The 16,207-nt window shown below is 42.5% G+C and overlaps 2 protein-coding genes across 2 annotated transcripts; both read left to right on the top strand.

Annotated features, from left to right (window-relative positions):
- Positions 1-341: 341 nt before the first annotated feature.
- On the top strand, positions 342-10,759 carry nr1d4a (nuclear receptor subfamily 1, group D, member 4a). Its single transcript, XM_062427322.1, has 8 exons — positions 342-360; positions 6,233-6,541; positions 6,641-6,729; positions 6,812-6,956; positions 9,164-9,777; positions 9,876-10,061; positions 10,200-10,410; positions 10,543-10,759. The coding sequence occupies exons 1-8, from the start codon at positions 342-344 to the stop codon at positions 10,737-10,739; spliced, it is 1,770 nt and encodes a 589-aa protein (XP_062283306.1). The 3' UTR covers positions 10,740-10,759.
- A 2,259-nt stretch (positions 10,760-13,018) lies between these two features.
- On the top strand, positions 13,019-15,755 carry mfsd5 (major facilitator superfamily domain containing 5). The gene is made up of 2 exons (XM_062427404.1): positions 13,019-13,128; positions 13,514-15,755. The coding sequence occupies exon 2, from the start codon at positions 13,595-13,597 to the stop codon at positions 15,041-15,043; it is 1,449 nt and encodes a 482-aa protein (XP_062283388.1). The 5' UTR covers positions 13,019-13,128; positions 13,514-13,594; the 3' UTR covers positions 15,044-15,755.
- The last annotated feature ends 452 nt before the right edge of the window (positions 15,756-16,207 follow it).

Raw genomic sequence — 16,207 nt, 5'->3', positions numbered from 1 at the left:
ATTAATCCTCGCTCGTGCAACATCACACGCGGTCGAGTCAAGGCGCTGAAGGCATCCAGTTATTTTAGGGGAGACCAGCTTGTCCAACTTTACCTCAGTCAGAGCACAGCTGAGCACAGTGAGAGACACCACTCTTACCACAATTCTTTCAGGGTATAGAACCCTTAACGAGCACTGGACACATTTCCACACTGCTTCCCATTTTTGGCTCCATGGGGCAGGTGTTTTACGAAAAGTAATTTCTTGACTTTTTCACCTGTTTTCAAAAGACTTTTGGTCCAGTTTAGAGATTTTCACAGACACTGTCTTCAAGTTTTACGCCATCAACATCAACAAGAGATATGGATAACAGCCCTGGAGGTAAGAATAACTTCAGCATTATGTTAACATTTGCAGCAGTGCTGATTATGACATAAAAGCCAGAATTGATTAACTGATCTTTCGTTTGAACGTTTTCATTCAAGTCTACACCAATTTGGCTCTTTTTGGCTATAATTTCTTATTTCATGATTTAAGTGTAGGTGTGATGAGGCTTTAATAACTGTAACGCAAAGCAGATTTTCTATTTTTTAATCGTTTGACTGTGTGAATGACTTCCCAAAGCTCAAGATGTACTTGCCTAATATGTGCATGATTTGCAATCATGTGTGCAATCTGATGTGAGAGTTCTTCACATGTATCAATTAGTGCAAGAAATGTAATTTGGTACATGTAAGCGTTTGACTATAACTGATTTATTCTATAGGTTTACCACATATTTATATATTGGGCTCGTGCATTTGTCAGCTTTCCTTTTTTTGCATTAATCAATTTAGCCCGTTTCTAATTTACGCGAACTTGTGGTAAAAGTTGCTGCTTTGTGTTCAAATGTCAAAACGCAGCACAGTACTGCAGCTCTCCCAGCGAAACCCGCCATATGGTTGTAGTGAGACTGCGCCCACTTCCTGCTTCTCTCCATGAAAACAAACTCACGTGGAGCTACAGTACACTGGCTGTCACTGTTATCACAATCTGTCAGTGCCAGTGCTTTAACTGCGCACTGACGCCCTCTCATCTCACTGGGGAAATAAACAAAGAAACTCGTACGCATAAAGGGCGTATTTGTCTCTGTTATCAAGGCCATCTCTGCAGCATAAAAGTTGATAACCGCAGGACTTCCATCCCTTACGTGGTATTAGGAAGCGCTCTCTCGAGGTCAGCCAAGGTACACGTTTTCTGCTTCCTAATCGTCGGTGAATCACTTACAACAGTGACGGTCACGTTCCAGCACAGGTGATGGGCGCACCCTGTGCACCATCAACACTAAACCCACTCACCGGGTTATAACTTTCTATTTATGTTGATAAATGGGCCAGTGTTTTTGTTTTCAAGGCAGTTAATTGAGCAATCATATATAGATGTAGTATTAGTCAGCCGATAAGATCGAGATAGCACATAGGACTTCTCTGTCAGTGTTTGTTGTTATTGCTATTTGATATTTTGTGTGCGTGTGTGTGTGTGTGTGTGTGTGTGTGTGTGTGTGTGTGTGTGTGTGTGTGTGTGTGTGTGTGTGTGTGTGTGTGTGTGTGTGTGTGTGTGTGTGTGTGTGTGTGTGGTGATTGCAGAGTGGGGAGTAGAGTATTGAATTGCTTTTAAATTATGTCATGTTTATTATTATCACACTGTATCATTTAACTTACCAGAAGGCTTACTAAAATTAGATCTTCCCCTCCTCCATCTGAATGTAAGGGGCCACCTTGAACTGGGTTCACTGATCTTTAATGTTTCAATAAGGCTATTGAATGCACATGACTTCAGAGAGAGAGAGAGAGAGAGCCCCCATTCAGAAGATTGGGTTGTGTGGTATGGGGGGGCTGCATGTGACATTCACCCATTTATATAATAATTTGCTATTAGCATATCTAATCTGCCATATAAAATAGGTCAGATAGAAAACATGCAGATGCTTCTTATAAACATAAAACTATTCCAGAAAAACAAAATTGGCAGTATTTGAACATGTCTTCATGTGTAAATTAAGATGCGTTATGGAATATGTATTTGCACAATATTCAAAGTTTTACTTCTTACAACGTTGACCTCAAGTGAGAGGTCAACTGTACTTTGATGTGGGGTCATTTGTAACAAATCCAGTGTAATCTGGTACATTAGTCATTATTTTTTCTTCTCCAACATTAATGTGCTTTAGTAACACTAAACCTGTGTTGTGTCAAAAACAGACAGGTGCCTGAACAACTGACTCATTCCACAGACTGCACTTCATGCACTGCATGTCCTCAATAGTACTTCCTCTCAAACTCCCCTTGTGGAGGTTTTCTGCCTTATTCTTGGCATGTTGAAAATAGACAGACCCCCAAACTCAGGCCTATTCCCCACATCAGCTGGAGACTATCATCACTTTGACTCCAAGTTTTACCTTGCTGAGAAATCACGTTCAGATTTAACTCATTAAGGGGATGGGGGGCGGGGAGGGGGGTCTACAAAAACTCAGCCATTATAAAACATGTGCTAGCTAAGATAACAAATGGATTTGTAGGCAGTTTTTGTTAAGTAGGCTACACTGTATTTACTTCATTATACAAATTATTTATTGTAAAAAAAAAACAAAAAAAACCAACAACAAACAAACAAAAACTCCAGACATGTGTCCAGAAACATGATTGTGGCTTTTTCTTGGAGTTCAAGTAGATCTAATAGCAATGTTTCAGTATTCGGACATTTAAAAGGAAAAACAACAAAATAACAAATTGTAGTCAATTAAACACACATTCTTTGATTCTCAAAAAAAAATAGTTATAACCTATTATAGACGCATAGCCTACTAGTGTTTATGAACTAGTCGCGCTGCAGCTGGTGGTACACAGTCAGAGCACCTCGCCGAATAACATGCTGCTCTATTTAATTTGGCTCTTTAATTATAAGCCCCATGGTGGACTGTAGGAGCTCTGGCTCCCGGCTGGAGCGCGGCTTCATGTCTTCCCAGTGAAAGCTCCGTCAAAAAGCCTCCTCACGTGGCTTCCCTCACAGAGCCGCGTGCAACGCGTGAGATACCCGGGCCCTCCTCCCGCCTCCCGCCGCTTCCACAGCTCTCACGGACGCCTCTGTGTTGAGGCCGCCTGTGGTGATGGTGAGTGAGAGCTTGGTCAGTGGGTCAGCGATTCCATGCATCTACTGTTTTTTTTGTTTTTTTTTTTACCTCTCGCTCTCTCGTCACGTTTTCCCGCCTCATGCGCTTTTTGCTTCTACTGAAACCATTTTTTTCATCGTTTGAATCACAGATCTCCCAGTCTGGTAGAGGTTGAGTCAAGATTCAATATTTAGTATATTGTCATTTTCTTCCAGCCCACAGCAGCGCAACAAAAAAGGGTAAAGATAGGCTATCTAAAAATCTCCTAAAATTATAATAAATCCCAAGAGAGGGAAAAAAAAGACGAAGAGTTAGTAGCACAGTGCATTAAAGTGCATTTACAGAGAGTGCATGTTTCAGTTCGGTGTCACATGCACTTTACATGACACGAGTCGATTTTGACTCTGCAACATCTGCCAACAACTTATCGGTTCAGGGCACACATCCGCTTAGGGTGTGTTTCAGCCGGAACGTGACTCTGCTTTTAAACATATAACTCCTCTCCTCTCATCCGCTGCGCCCTCCAAACGATGCTGAAACAGATAGCGGATTAAAAACATTGAGAGGCTGTCGCACTACACTGCTGATACAATCCCATAATACTGAAACGGATGTTTTTCCGTCCAGATTTGAATCAGCGCTTGCCACACATACACCAGTTTTGGGCGCAACAGCCAAAAGAAAAGAAGAAAAAAACAGGAAACTGACTACAGGTTTCAAATCATATTCTGGCATTTATAAATCACAGCTATCCACCGTGATAATCTCATTCAGCTCCTCCTGATAATTGCGTGAACCAGAGCCAGTGCGTGTTGCAGCATCAGTTTGGAGAGATGCTAGAGGCTCACAGACACATTCTATCAAGTTCCTGTGATATTGACCTACTTACAAAAGCCTGAGTTAATGAAGTCTGCTGCAAACACACAAGTAGTGCTCACAGTTTGTCCACGTTCAGTAGCACACAATAACTATTTTACTGGCCATTACCTAATATAGCCTACATCATTTTCTGTTATATCATCATAAACACATTCTTGCTCTCAGGAAGACAATACATGTTTCTAAACTTTACACCACAAGGGCAAAAAAAACAAACTATGTTGGCTACCTTAGCTGTAGGCTAAGCCTGTGGAGTTTGTTAGCTGCAATAAACTATGTTGCTGTAAATCGTGCAGCAGGTACATTATTATATGTTGATGGTCAGTGCTTGTTTAGTGTATGGATGATATCTAGTAGCCTAATACCAGTGCAGGTATTGCCTATATTTATATCCATGTTTATTTCACTGACAAGAAATGTGAGTGCTCTTCTGAGGAAACGGAAGAATGTCATATAATTTGAAATAGATGAATACATGTAAAATTGTGTAAAAGTTCAATGTGCTATATCTAAGCAGTATAGTGCTGTCTATTAACTGGTGATCGATAGCAGATAGCATTTTGAAGTGTGTGTGTGGACACTTGGACTTCCTGCAGGTTTATCATTAACAGTATAAAAACAACAATACCATGCCATGTGCAATGCTTACATTAACCTTTCTAATATGAAACCTTTCTCCATACATGTAGTATCCGCCCATCACTACTCAGAAGTAGACTGTAAACCGCACTGCTGATTGTGTTTACAGCACAGTGTTCCTACGGGGTCATTCATAAACACTTAACTGTACATGTGAGTCTTCAGGTGGACATGCAATGTGTTTGGGTGGAGTGGGAGGTGGGGGGTTGGGCCACACGACTGTCTGCATGTAAGCTTAGGAAGAGTTGAGGCTCAGGACTGTCTGATGGGTTTGTCTGTGGCTCTGGCATGAGTCAACAAATCCACCAACACGTGCTGGTTGAGGGATTATCAAAACATTTGAGCTAAACAAATACCTTGTGCAGCAGAGGGCAACACAGCAACACAGGGATAGACCTACTGCACTTGGCTGTGTACATACATGATTTCTATAAGGTTGGGCTGGTTAAACCACTCTACCACGGTATGAACTTTTGGATGTTGGAATTCACTTGTTTCTTGGAAACTTTGTAGTTGCACGAGTCAACAATTTATGAATGCAGTTGCCCAGAAATGTTAGTGTTCCGAACAAATTTGCATATGATTTGTCATTCTGAATGCATTTCTATTGGACTCTACTGTACACCGAGTTGCTAATATATTATTACAGCAGTCCAATCCATACTGGCTGAATAGGCTTTTCAAAAACGTGTCTCATACCCACCGACTGTTAGTCGCGGCCGGGGGTTTCCAGTCAGCGTATGTTTATAAACACGGATATTACTGACTTCAGATTGTTATATATTACAACACGAGACTGCGGATTTGTTTCGGGCAGTAACCGTGTCAGGAGTCCATGCATGTGAGGCGGCGGTCAGGTGTCGTGCTGTTAGCTGGCGCTGGGCACGGTGCCAGGGGAGCAAGGCTATTATTGGAGCGGAGGAGGCAGCAGACCCCGCAGACACGTGAGGCCGTGTCTCAGCTCATCCACAACGCATGACTGAGAGAGAGAGAGAGAGAGAGAGAGAGAGAGAGAGAGAGAGAGAGAGAGAGAGAGAGAGAGAGAGAGAGAGAAAGAGAGAGAGAGAGAGTTACAAAAAAATATTCCACTTATTTGCTCGGTGCCTATAAAAATTCTGCAATAGCATGACGCAGGAATTTTTTTTTAAGTAGTTTCTTTGGCACTTGCAGCGGAAGCCTGCCTGCTCTTTTGCCGTACTACCAGCTGTATTTTTAGCACTCACTTTATCCGCGTGAGCGCACCATTGCGCCTGTTACACTCAGGATGAGGCAACGACGCTGCAAATTCTCAGAGCTGCTCTTTTCTGCCCAGAGGTTGTGCAACATTACATCCAATGTTGTAGAATAGCTTAACAGTTTCTAAGGAAAATGGATAACTAACTGCAATGTATCCCGTTTATAATTCATTTAATTCAACAACTATTTACAGTGTGTGATATAGCTTACACAAATTATGCCACTTTTTATTAATGTCTGAATGACATTCTGTGCTTTAATACAGAACTTGAAAACAAATTTAAATCACCTGACCCCACCCTCCCAACTCTAATGTCAACTGCTTTGCTCCACCCTTTCCCTTGTCTGCAGGAAGTGGAGGAGTCATCCTGTATGCAGGCTCAGCTGGCAGTGCCAGCCCCAGTCCCGGCAGCCCTGGGAGCCCCTCCAGTGGGTACCAGACTCAGTCACCTTCTTCACACTCCCAGCCTTCATCTCCAGAGGAGGTTTCCTTCACAGAGATTGGGGTGCTGAAACAAAGGGCAGCAAACTCCAAACTCGTATTCCAGTTCCCAGAGGTCTACAGTAGCCCCTCAGCAGCAGCCGCTCAGGTCACTAAGCATACCTATGCACATCCCATTGCAGCAAAGAGGCCATGCGGGTTCACAGGAACTTTCTCCAGTGAGTCTTTCCTCAATGTCCATATGACCAGTATCTAAAGATTTATGCCTTCTTCTATGTTTTTGTGGCTTATCTGACTGTCTGTTTACCTTTCCTCAGAGACAGGTGGAATGGTCCTGCTCTGCAAAGTCTGTGGGGACATTGCATCTGGTTTCCACTATGGAGTGCATGCATGCGAAGGTTGCAAGGTAAGCCCCTGATGAGAAAAAATTATGTAGAATCAGTCAATTATTGTTTGCTTTTTCTTCACCAGTTTCATTTTTGTTTCAGGGTTTTTTCCGCCGCAGCATCCAGCAGAACATTAACTACAAGATGTGTGTGAAGAACGAGAACTGTCTGATCATGCGGATGAACCGCAACCGGTGCCAGCACTGCCGCTTCAAGAAATGCCTCTCTGTTGGCATGTCAAGAGATGGTGAGACATCCTGACACATTTCTTAATGGGAGGGACCCTCATGCAGTTCTGCCAGAATGCCACAGTGCTCTGATTAGCCAAAGCAGCAGGAAAATGGGCAGCCAGAACTAGGCGCAGTGCTGATATGTAGGTCTGTGTGAAAAACGTAATGCGGAAAGTCTTTTGAGGTCATGGTGCCAGTAGCTCAGTCACTCACTCTGTCAGCAGACCTGCACCTGCCTTGCCCTTCTACTGTGTCACTGCACTGCCAAAGATTACCATCTGGGCTTGCATCACTCTCTTAAGTTTCTCGCTTAAGTGTCTTTCTCCTGCCCTCTGCAGTATCCTCCCACAGTACTGTTGCCTGTATGCTCTTGTTCAGCACAACCCCTCCCCCTCCATGTTCCCTCAGCCCTCTTACATTTCCCCCCAAGACAATGATTTATGAGAAGAGGAGCCTTGAAGTCCCCGAAGCTATCTATCATCTGGAAAACTGCAGCAAACACAGGAATTATTTTAGGAAATTGGAGCAGGGTCAACTTGATTACCTTGTGTATGCCCATAGAACATCTTACAGCAATTAATGAGGGATAGGGTAACAATTAAGCAAGGGATGCAAAAAAACAGCCAGTCTCTGATAGGATTTATCAGGCGTGACGCCTAGTTTCAGTTCTGATAGCTGAACATTGATTGATCACCTCACAGACTAAGAAAACAGCTGGGCTGACCTAGAAAAACAATACATAGTGTATTCATACATCATGACCTACTTGGTGTAGTTTGTCTGTCTTCTTCCTCTCAGTATGGTTTCTGCTTATCTCCACCCTCCAGTACCCTGCATTGCCTAATCTAGTAAAGAGGTTAGTGTTATTTCTGCATGTGCTTGACACTTCTGGTGCACAGAGAAAATGGGGTGGTAAAATGCAACTTGATTAAAAGCGAACAAACAGTCAGGTCGACCCTCTTAGAGGAGATTTTCAAAAGCATCAGCCGCAACCTAGAAACCCCTTTTTGCTCTATTTCAATCATTACGAAAACAGGAAAACCACATGCAACTGCCTGCAGCCCACAATAAATAGTACACCCTGATTTCACACCAGGCAGCTGTGTGACTTTGGCTCTGCAATATAGACAAATATTTAAGTCAGTTGGCATGATGGCACTCTAGTCCACATATGCCTTTTTTAAATCATGATGAAGGGATTAATCTCATGTTACTTTATTACATCTATCCATATCAAGGGATGCTGTAGGAAATTACTGTATATTTGGAAACATAGCAATATGTATGCATATTTCTAAGCCAAGTAAATCAGCTCAATTGACTTGACACAGTGTCTTTATGTTTTAATTTAAATTTCTTATATTTATCTTTTGAGAATAAGGCTACATTGCTTTGTTAATATTATCACTGTTGTGAGAATTGCTGCACCAGTTTTGAAGATGTCTTTGAAGATGTACTTCAACTTTTTTGCCTTACCTAACTCCACCCTGCAAACACACATACACACCTCCCACGCACCCAGACACTCACTCTTACTTTCCATGTATCACCGTCTCTCTCATGTCAGTCCTCTTCATGTTCTCACTACTGTCTCCTCTCCTACTTTGTTCGCTTCAAGCCCACCTCTCTCATCTTTCTCCCTCTCACAATCTCAGTGCCAGTGACATCACGCTCACGTTGCCCCAGTGCCCTACTTACAAATGAAGGGAGGGAGAGGGAGAGAGTGAAGACAGGGGTGGATAGGAGAGGATGAGGCAGATGGGAGCAGGGGTCTATAAATAGCCTATCCAGCTGATGGTTACTGTGGGAAGGGGGATGGGGATACAATGAGGAGAGGGAAGTTTTCATCTCACTCATGAATGATCTTCCTTGAAATCTCTCAGTTTCATACTTCTGATTTGTGAAGGCAGTGTGATGGGTAACCTTTGAACAATGCTTAGCTTTTATTTAGACAGCCCGTATAAGTTGCTCTAACAGCCCTATGTTGCCTACATGTCATCACTGTATAGGTAAGATGCACCTGCCTCTTGTTCTTAGAGAAATTCTTTTCTCTTTGTTGCCATCATAACTTGATGTCATTTTAGAGGGAATTCTATGCAAGATCAGAAGCTTTTGTGGATGTATTACCAAACAGACACTGCAAAAAAAATGTGTCCTGTATGAATGTCCACATTGTCACAATGACTGTAAGCTGACCCGTTTTTACTGCTTGTGTTTTCTGTAGCTGTTCGTTTTGGTCGCATCCCTAAAAGAGAGAAGCAGCGACTTCTGGATGAGATGCAGAGTTACATGAACAGCCTAAATGAGTCGGCTGCCATGGACATGGACTCATCTTCCATGAGGGACACTCCCTCCACCCCAGAAGATGGCAACTCAAAAGAGGCCATCGGGGCTATCTCCAGAGCCTACCGTGACATCTTCACCAGCAGCAGCAACAACAACAGCAGCAGCAGCCAGGAGAGAGCAGCAGAGACAGCTCACATTGCCAACAACAACAACACGTCTCACTTTTCTCAGGATGCCAGTTTTCACCAGGTTTCATCTCACACCAACTCTGCCCAGAGTTATCAGGGTTGCCCTGTTGCCCCTGTGTCACGTTGCCCAGTTGCCCCTGTGTCACGTTGCCCAGTTGCCCCTAATGACAACCAGCATACATTCCACAATGTGGACAACAATCACATCACCTACTTAATTTCAACAAATCAGAATCATGATCAGTCTAATGGCACAACTTCTCAAAGAGGCAGCTCTGCCAATCATAACAGTTTTCGCAATGCAGGAAGTGCCACAAATCAGTCCTCCTGCCCATGGAAATTACCACCAGGAGCTAAAGTGCTGGTAAGTGCAGGAGTCTCATTAAATTACATTAGCACTCTTTTCATATATCTTGTCTGACCAACAACTAACTAATTCTTTTTATGTCTTTTGTGTTTAAGGCCTGCCCTCTCAATGCATGCCCTGTATCAGGAGCAGAGCACTCGAGTCAGGAGGTGTGGGAATCTTTCTCTCAATGTTTCACTCCTGCTGTTAAGGAGGTGGTAGAGTTTGCCAAGGGCATCCCTGGATTTCAAGAGCTTAGCCAGCAAGACCAGGTCATGCTGCTCAAATCAGGCACTTTCCAGGTAATGACATACATTTCAGATGATTGTCATATATTGCCGTGAACGCAAAATTCCTTATGATGAGCATGAATGTATTACTGGTGTAAATATTTATCTAAACTTATCTTTGTTGCTGTTTTTTCTCTCTTGTGTGTTAAGGTTCTGATGGTGAGGTTCTGCACCTTGTTCAATGCACAGGAGCGTACAGTGACATTCCTGAATGGCCAAACGTATCCCCTGTCCACCCTGCGGGCTCTGGGCATGGGCTTACTGCTGGATACAATGTTCGAATTCAGTGACAAGTTGGGCTCTCTGGGGCTAGAACCAGATGAAATGGCTCTCTTCATGGCTGTGGTGCTGGTCTCTGCAGGTAAGGGGGGGGGCACTGTTTACTTCATGAGTGGGAAGACAGTGAGTAAAGCTGCAGAGCAGAGACATTCTGTTAATGAACCAATAATGTGGTTTGTGAAATACTCACACTGGCATCCTCTTTTCCCCTCAGATCGTTCTGGTATTTCGGACATGCGGGCTGTAGAGCAGCTCCAGGAGGGTCTGATCCGCGCCCTACGATCACTGATCACTCGCCGTCGCCCAGACGACACCACCCTCTTCCCCAAACTCCTCCTGCGACTGCCAGACCTGCGCACCCTCAACAATCTGCACTCCGACAAACTATTGGCCTTTCGCATTGACCCTTGAGCAGGCCACTTGTTCACAGAGCACACAGACACGGCTTTACTCTTTTACACAAACACATACAGTACATCACACACACGCAGAAATTATCTTCCACGGGCAGGACTTCCTTGAAAATTGAGTATTGAGTATTTGTGCAATCTGAGGAGAGTTTTATAAAGTAGTGCAGTAGTGAACATATTTTTGATTGACTATTGATCTTCATGCAATGTTTTATAAACAATAAATTATTATAAAATTATAAAAAATAATTATAAACATATACATAACATACATATACAAACTCATGCCCACACATATAAACCGCAACACCTCTTAAGAGACATTGTTCCAGTTAAAAGAATAAATAATTGTGTAAAGTGACTATTACCCTTTTGGAAAAATCATTTGTTCACTTGCTCATTATATCCATTGTACTTAATAATAAAAGCCAGTTCACATTTGTTTATTCCTTAAGTCATAAAGTATCAACAGGCCATCACTAAGCAGCAGCTGAAAGATGGATACCATGGATCCAAACAGTTATTACTTAGGGACCATTAGTGAAGATTGACTATGTGTCAGTTAATGTTTAAGAGAAAGGGAACCTGTATATAATACATAGCGAAACCTGAAATATTAAGGTAATTTTGTATCACTGTTTCACAATCATACCATCTGCATTAGTACTGGAATGAGACCACTATTTTAATCTGTCACCTGTACACAATAGGATGCATTCTGTCTCTTACTATTTTTGACTTATCCTCCAGAAACATTTGGCACACCTTTGGTTTAAATATACCAACTTCATGAGTCAATGGCATTTTATATAATTTCACAAAAAGCATTGTGTCTGCGTCACTATATCGTATCACATCTGGAGTGATGAAGACCCTCCGTGCATGTTGGGTTTTGTAGTTCCTTTGTTTTTGTTGCTGTAAATATTATGTTACCCTAATGTCTATGTATTAATGACTGAACTGATATGATGGATCAGACAGAGGAGTTCGGTGTAAAGAAGAATGTACTGCTGACCTTCCTGTACTGGGTGGGGGTTTGGCCATGCCAAGGGGGCTTTGCACAGGATAATATATAGTAGGGATTCTCAGACGGTTTAGACACACTTCCAGCTATCAGATGATGTAACCAACCAGCATAATCCCTGAAATCACCAGCGCTCACTCCACATGCACCCTTCCTCTTCCCTCAATGTTTGTCATACAAACACGAGATATTTTTGGGTGAGAGATCTTATTTGATTGGTCATCTCACTGTTTGCTTGTTTGATTATGGCTGATTGAGCACATCTTGTACATTTTGTAAATCTTTCTTCCTGAATAGAAATGATATAATGACATAAAGTTTGAATTCTGTGTTATTCTGATTGTGTGTCATTCCTTTGTGTCCTTGTAGACAAAATGAGAAAAATGTGCTGAGTAGTTAGGCCTATATGGAGTTGAGTAATTAGTGTACATTAGCACATCTGAATAAAGTTAGATGTACATGTACATTTTCATTTTCTGACACAGCTTATGCACTGTTAAAAGGATGTGCATGTTAGAGTCACTTAGCAGGGTCATTGCCTCCATACAGGCAATCTGCAATGATTAATGATCAGTTACCACTATTAAAGTAATTGCCCTGTGTTCTAATTCATTTCATAAGAAGAAAAATTCCAAATTCCCTGATTCCAACCTGTAAAATGTTTCACTGACACAGTTTCACCTGTGGGACACTTTCGCCTTAGTGGCATTATTTTAAGGATCACTTACACCCATTCTGACCTTTTGGTTGTAAAATGTAAAGATTTACCTTTTAAAGGAGACCAAGGTTATGACTGTAATCAAAAGGCTTGAAGAACTTATTTTGTGTACTATAATTTCAGACTTAATCTTAAAAATGGGCTGCCTGGTAAGAGGTTAAGTCCCTGAATAAACTAAATATCTTTGGCTTATGGACAAAACATTTTAATTTCTTGGACCAAACAACTAATCGTTAAATCGAGAATATAATCAACAGATTAAAAAGATGACAATGAAAAAAAATCTATTGTTGTACTCAATTGTAACATCTGTTTTATTATTGGGGTCTAACTGTTGTAATGCCTAGATGTGTTCAGAAAACATGGGGAAACTAAGAAAGTATTTCTGAGGATCAACTTACTTCAAATAACGACCCATTAGTAAATAATTAAAATCCTACTTTAGAAGTCTTTTTCCTGGCCCTGAAAATCAAAAAACAAAGTAGGGACGCCACCTTGTGGTGAAATGATAGATCCCGGAAGTGGATGGTGTGTTGTTTTTAGCTTTTCTAGCATAGAGGCACATAGCTTCAACTCTCACTTAGTTATGTCTCATGTTATCACCTGATATGTCGTGTAACTAATATGGAACCGCTGTTAAACGACTCGGTAAGATATATTATGATGTACTATAATGGAAAAACCAAATGGTGAGATAGTGTCGCAAGTTAGAGTGATTTATCTTGGTGGCAGGTTAGCTCGTAGGCTACCGTTTTCAATAAAGCAGGTTGATAGATGTGCGCTGCAAATGACATGTTTCAGTAAGCTAAACTGTCACTTACCTTTAATTCATACTCATATGTAGTGACACTTATACTCACATAGCAAGCTAACTCTGGGTTTGTTGAACATCTTAATTCCTAAATGTGAAACAAAATTAAGCAGGTTAGCCATTCAAATGTATAAAACTAACTTAAATATACAGCAGCTGTGGTGACGTTAACGTCTTTTCTGTACATGTACGCTACTATTTGTTCACTTTGTCTTGACACAGGTGCTGAGAAATAGAAAAAAAGGAGCTGAAAACGTCCCAAGACCTCAAGTTTGACGTTTAGTGAGTGCAGTTTATCACACAATGTTGGTGACAGCGTATCTGGCCATCACAGTCCTGCTTGCCCTGTGTGTTGGCCTCGAGCTCACAGCACGTCGCCTCACCCCACCTCAGCCGACTCCTACTGCTGTAGCTAACCCGGCCTTCCGTCGCTTCCAGGGTGTATTCCTCCGGGCATACCTTTTGGCTTTGTGGGCAGACTGGCTCCAGGGTCCTTACCTCTACAAACTCTACCGCCACTACAGCTTCCTGGAATCCCAAATAGCCATCTTATATGTCTGTGGCCTGGCTTCTTGTGTTCTGTTTGCTCCCTTTTCAGGCTGCCTCCCTCAAATTTTGGGCCGCAGACAGACATGTCTTATTTTCTGCCTGTCCTACTCTGCTTGTTGTCTCACCAAGCTGTCCAGAGACTACTTTGTGTTGATTGTAGGTCGTGTCCTGGGCGGTCTGTCCACATCCCTGCTCTCCACCACATTTGAGACCTGGTACGTGCACCATCACGTAGATGTTCACGATTTTCCCAAGGAGTGGATCCCCAGTACCTTCACCAAAGCTGCTACCTGGAACCATGCACTCGCTGTGGGAGCAGGGCTGGTGGCTAACCTGCTGGCTGAGTGGCTCCACCTGGGGCCCGTGGCTCCCTTTCTCCTGGCAGTCCCCTGCTTAGTGTGCTGTGCCTGGGTGGTGCTAACAGATTGGGGCAAGGAAGAGGCTGAAGGAGGTCCTGAAGGGGACAAACAGACACTGCTCCTTGGCACTCCAAATGGAGGTGTGACCCGTATGTCTGCAAAAGCCCGGTTCTCACGCAGCTGCCATGAAGGGCTGCGCTGCCTGCTGTCAGACAGGAGAGTCATGCTTTTGGGTGGAGTGCAGGCTCTGTTTGAAAGTGTCCTCTACATTTTTGTGTTCCTGTGGACCCCAGTACTGGACCCTCATGGGCCTCCTTTGGGGATAGTGTTCTCTTGCCTCATGGCTGCAAGCATGGCTGGTTCCTTGCTGTACCGCCTAGCCACCTCCACACGCTACCGTCTACAGCCTGGCCACGTGCTCTGCTTGGCTGTTCTGATGGCATTCTTCTCTTTCTTCATGCTAACCTTCTCCACTGCCCCAGGCCAGCCTAGACCGCATGAATCCTTTCTGGCTTTCCTGCTGCTGGAGCTGGCCTGTGGCCTTTACTTCCCTGCAGTAAGCTTTCTCCAGGGCAGAGTGATCCCAGAGGAGAAGCGGGCTGGTGTGCTGGCCTGGTTCCGGCTGCCTCTGCACCTGCTGGCCTGCCTAGGGCTGCTGGCACTCCATGGAGAGGTATCCGGGACAGGTGGAGGAGAGGGTGGCAGCGGTACCAGACACATGTTCGGAGGTTGTGCTCTCATGATGCTGGCAGCTTTGATGGCTGTCGTCAGTCTGTTCACCCTGGGCAGGAACGACACAGACCTGAAATTGGAAGGAGCCAGAGAGGAGGGGGAGATGTACTGAGTAGATTGACCACAAATAATTTTATTGTTGGACTGGTTTCAGTCTACATATTGCCAAATTTATCAGTGACAGAAATCAAAGTCAAAGAAATCAAAATGGTGTTTTGGTAGATAAAAATTAAATTGAATTTCAATTTTTATATGTTCACCTGTTACATCTTTGTTTTTTGAGGAGATACTTAATATTAATATTCATTCTGTCTGTCTGTGTAGCTAACACTTTCTGGGAATAAGGCCATATCTACCTTCATTTGTCAGTTAAATGGCTGGAAACTTTGCCAGCGATAGTTCAAAACTCCTGTATCATTCCATTAACCATTCAAGATTGTACGCTATTGCCTCATTGTGTCCATCCACATGGAGATGAGATGATGTTGATGTGTTTGACAGGATATAATGAATTTCACCTGTCAGTGTCAATGCTCAACTTTCATCATTTATTTAAAACCAGATAGGTAAAGATGTTTACAGAGAGCTGCATTCATATCCAAAGAAATAAGGTCATGACTAGCATGTTGACCAGTATCTGAATGTCAGTTCTTCCAGTACTACTTGTATATTGGGTTTTTTTTCCCAGTGTCTGTGTATTTTTATTGAAAAGAGCAATATACATTAAGTCAGTTTTACACTTAATGCTTTTGAGGTTTCTGCACCATTTACAGGATATTTTCTCTGTATTGTATGAACATTTCTCGAGCCTTTCATGTTCTTAAATAAAAGTGCACATTGAACAGAATTAATATTTAATTGTTTTGTATTACCAGAAATTCTTTTGGAATTCTTATGAAATTCTTCATATTGATGTTTTCATAGTATTTATTCTGTCGAACCAGGTGGGGTTTTTACGTCATTCAAATTGGTGCAACAATGTATTCTACTTTCTGCGTTTTTTAAGGGCAAAGTTTTCCCAGTAAACTTTTCCCAAGTAGAAAATGTAATATGTATAAAAATGACAACACATTAGAAAGTTATAGCTGTTCGTTGTTTATCTTTTTCTGGAAAAATACACTTTATGTTTTAAGTAATTAAAATGTCTAAGGCTCACTTAAATATACAGAAAACGTTTTAACCAGCACTGATCCCTGTTCTGGACATTTCTAGACATTTTTTTAGCCCCTGCAATCCCCCTGTCCTATTTTTTGCTGCAGACCATACTTCCAGATTT

The sequence above is a fragment of the Scomber scombrus genome, chromosome 10 (genome assembly GCF_963691925.1).
Source record: "Scomber scombrus chromosome 10, fScoSco1.1, whole genome shotgun sequence".
Taxonomy (NCBI): Eukaryota; Metazoa; Chordata; class Actinopteri; order Scombriformes; family Scombridae; genus Scomber; species Scomber scombrus.
This window is presented reverse-complemented; position numbering and strand designations above follow the sequence as displayed.

Bases quoted from the DNA above. Each gene is read 5' to 3' on its own strand.
- nr1d4a (XM_062427322.1), top strand. The intron at 6,957-9,163 runs GTGAGACATCCT...TGTTTTCTGTAG, and splicing joins TGTTGGCATGTCAAGAGATG to CTGTTCGTTTTGGTCGCATC. The intron at 10,411-10,542 runs GTAAGGGGGGGG...TTTTCCCCTCAG, and splicing joins TGTGGTGCTGGTCTCTGCAG to ATCGTTCTGGTATTTCGGAC.
- mfsd5 (XM_062427404.1), top strand. From the start codon at position 13,595: ATGTTGGTGACAGCGTATCTGGCCATCACAGTCCTGCTTGCCCTGTGT.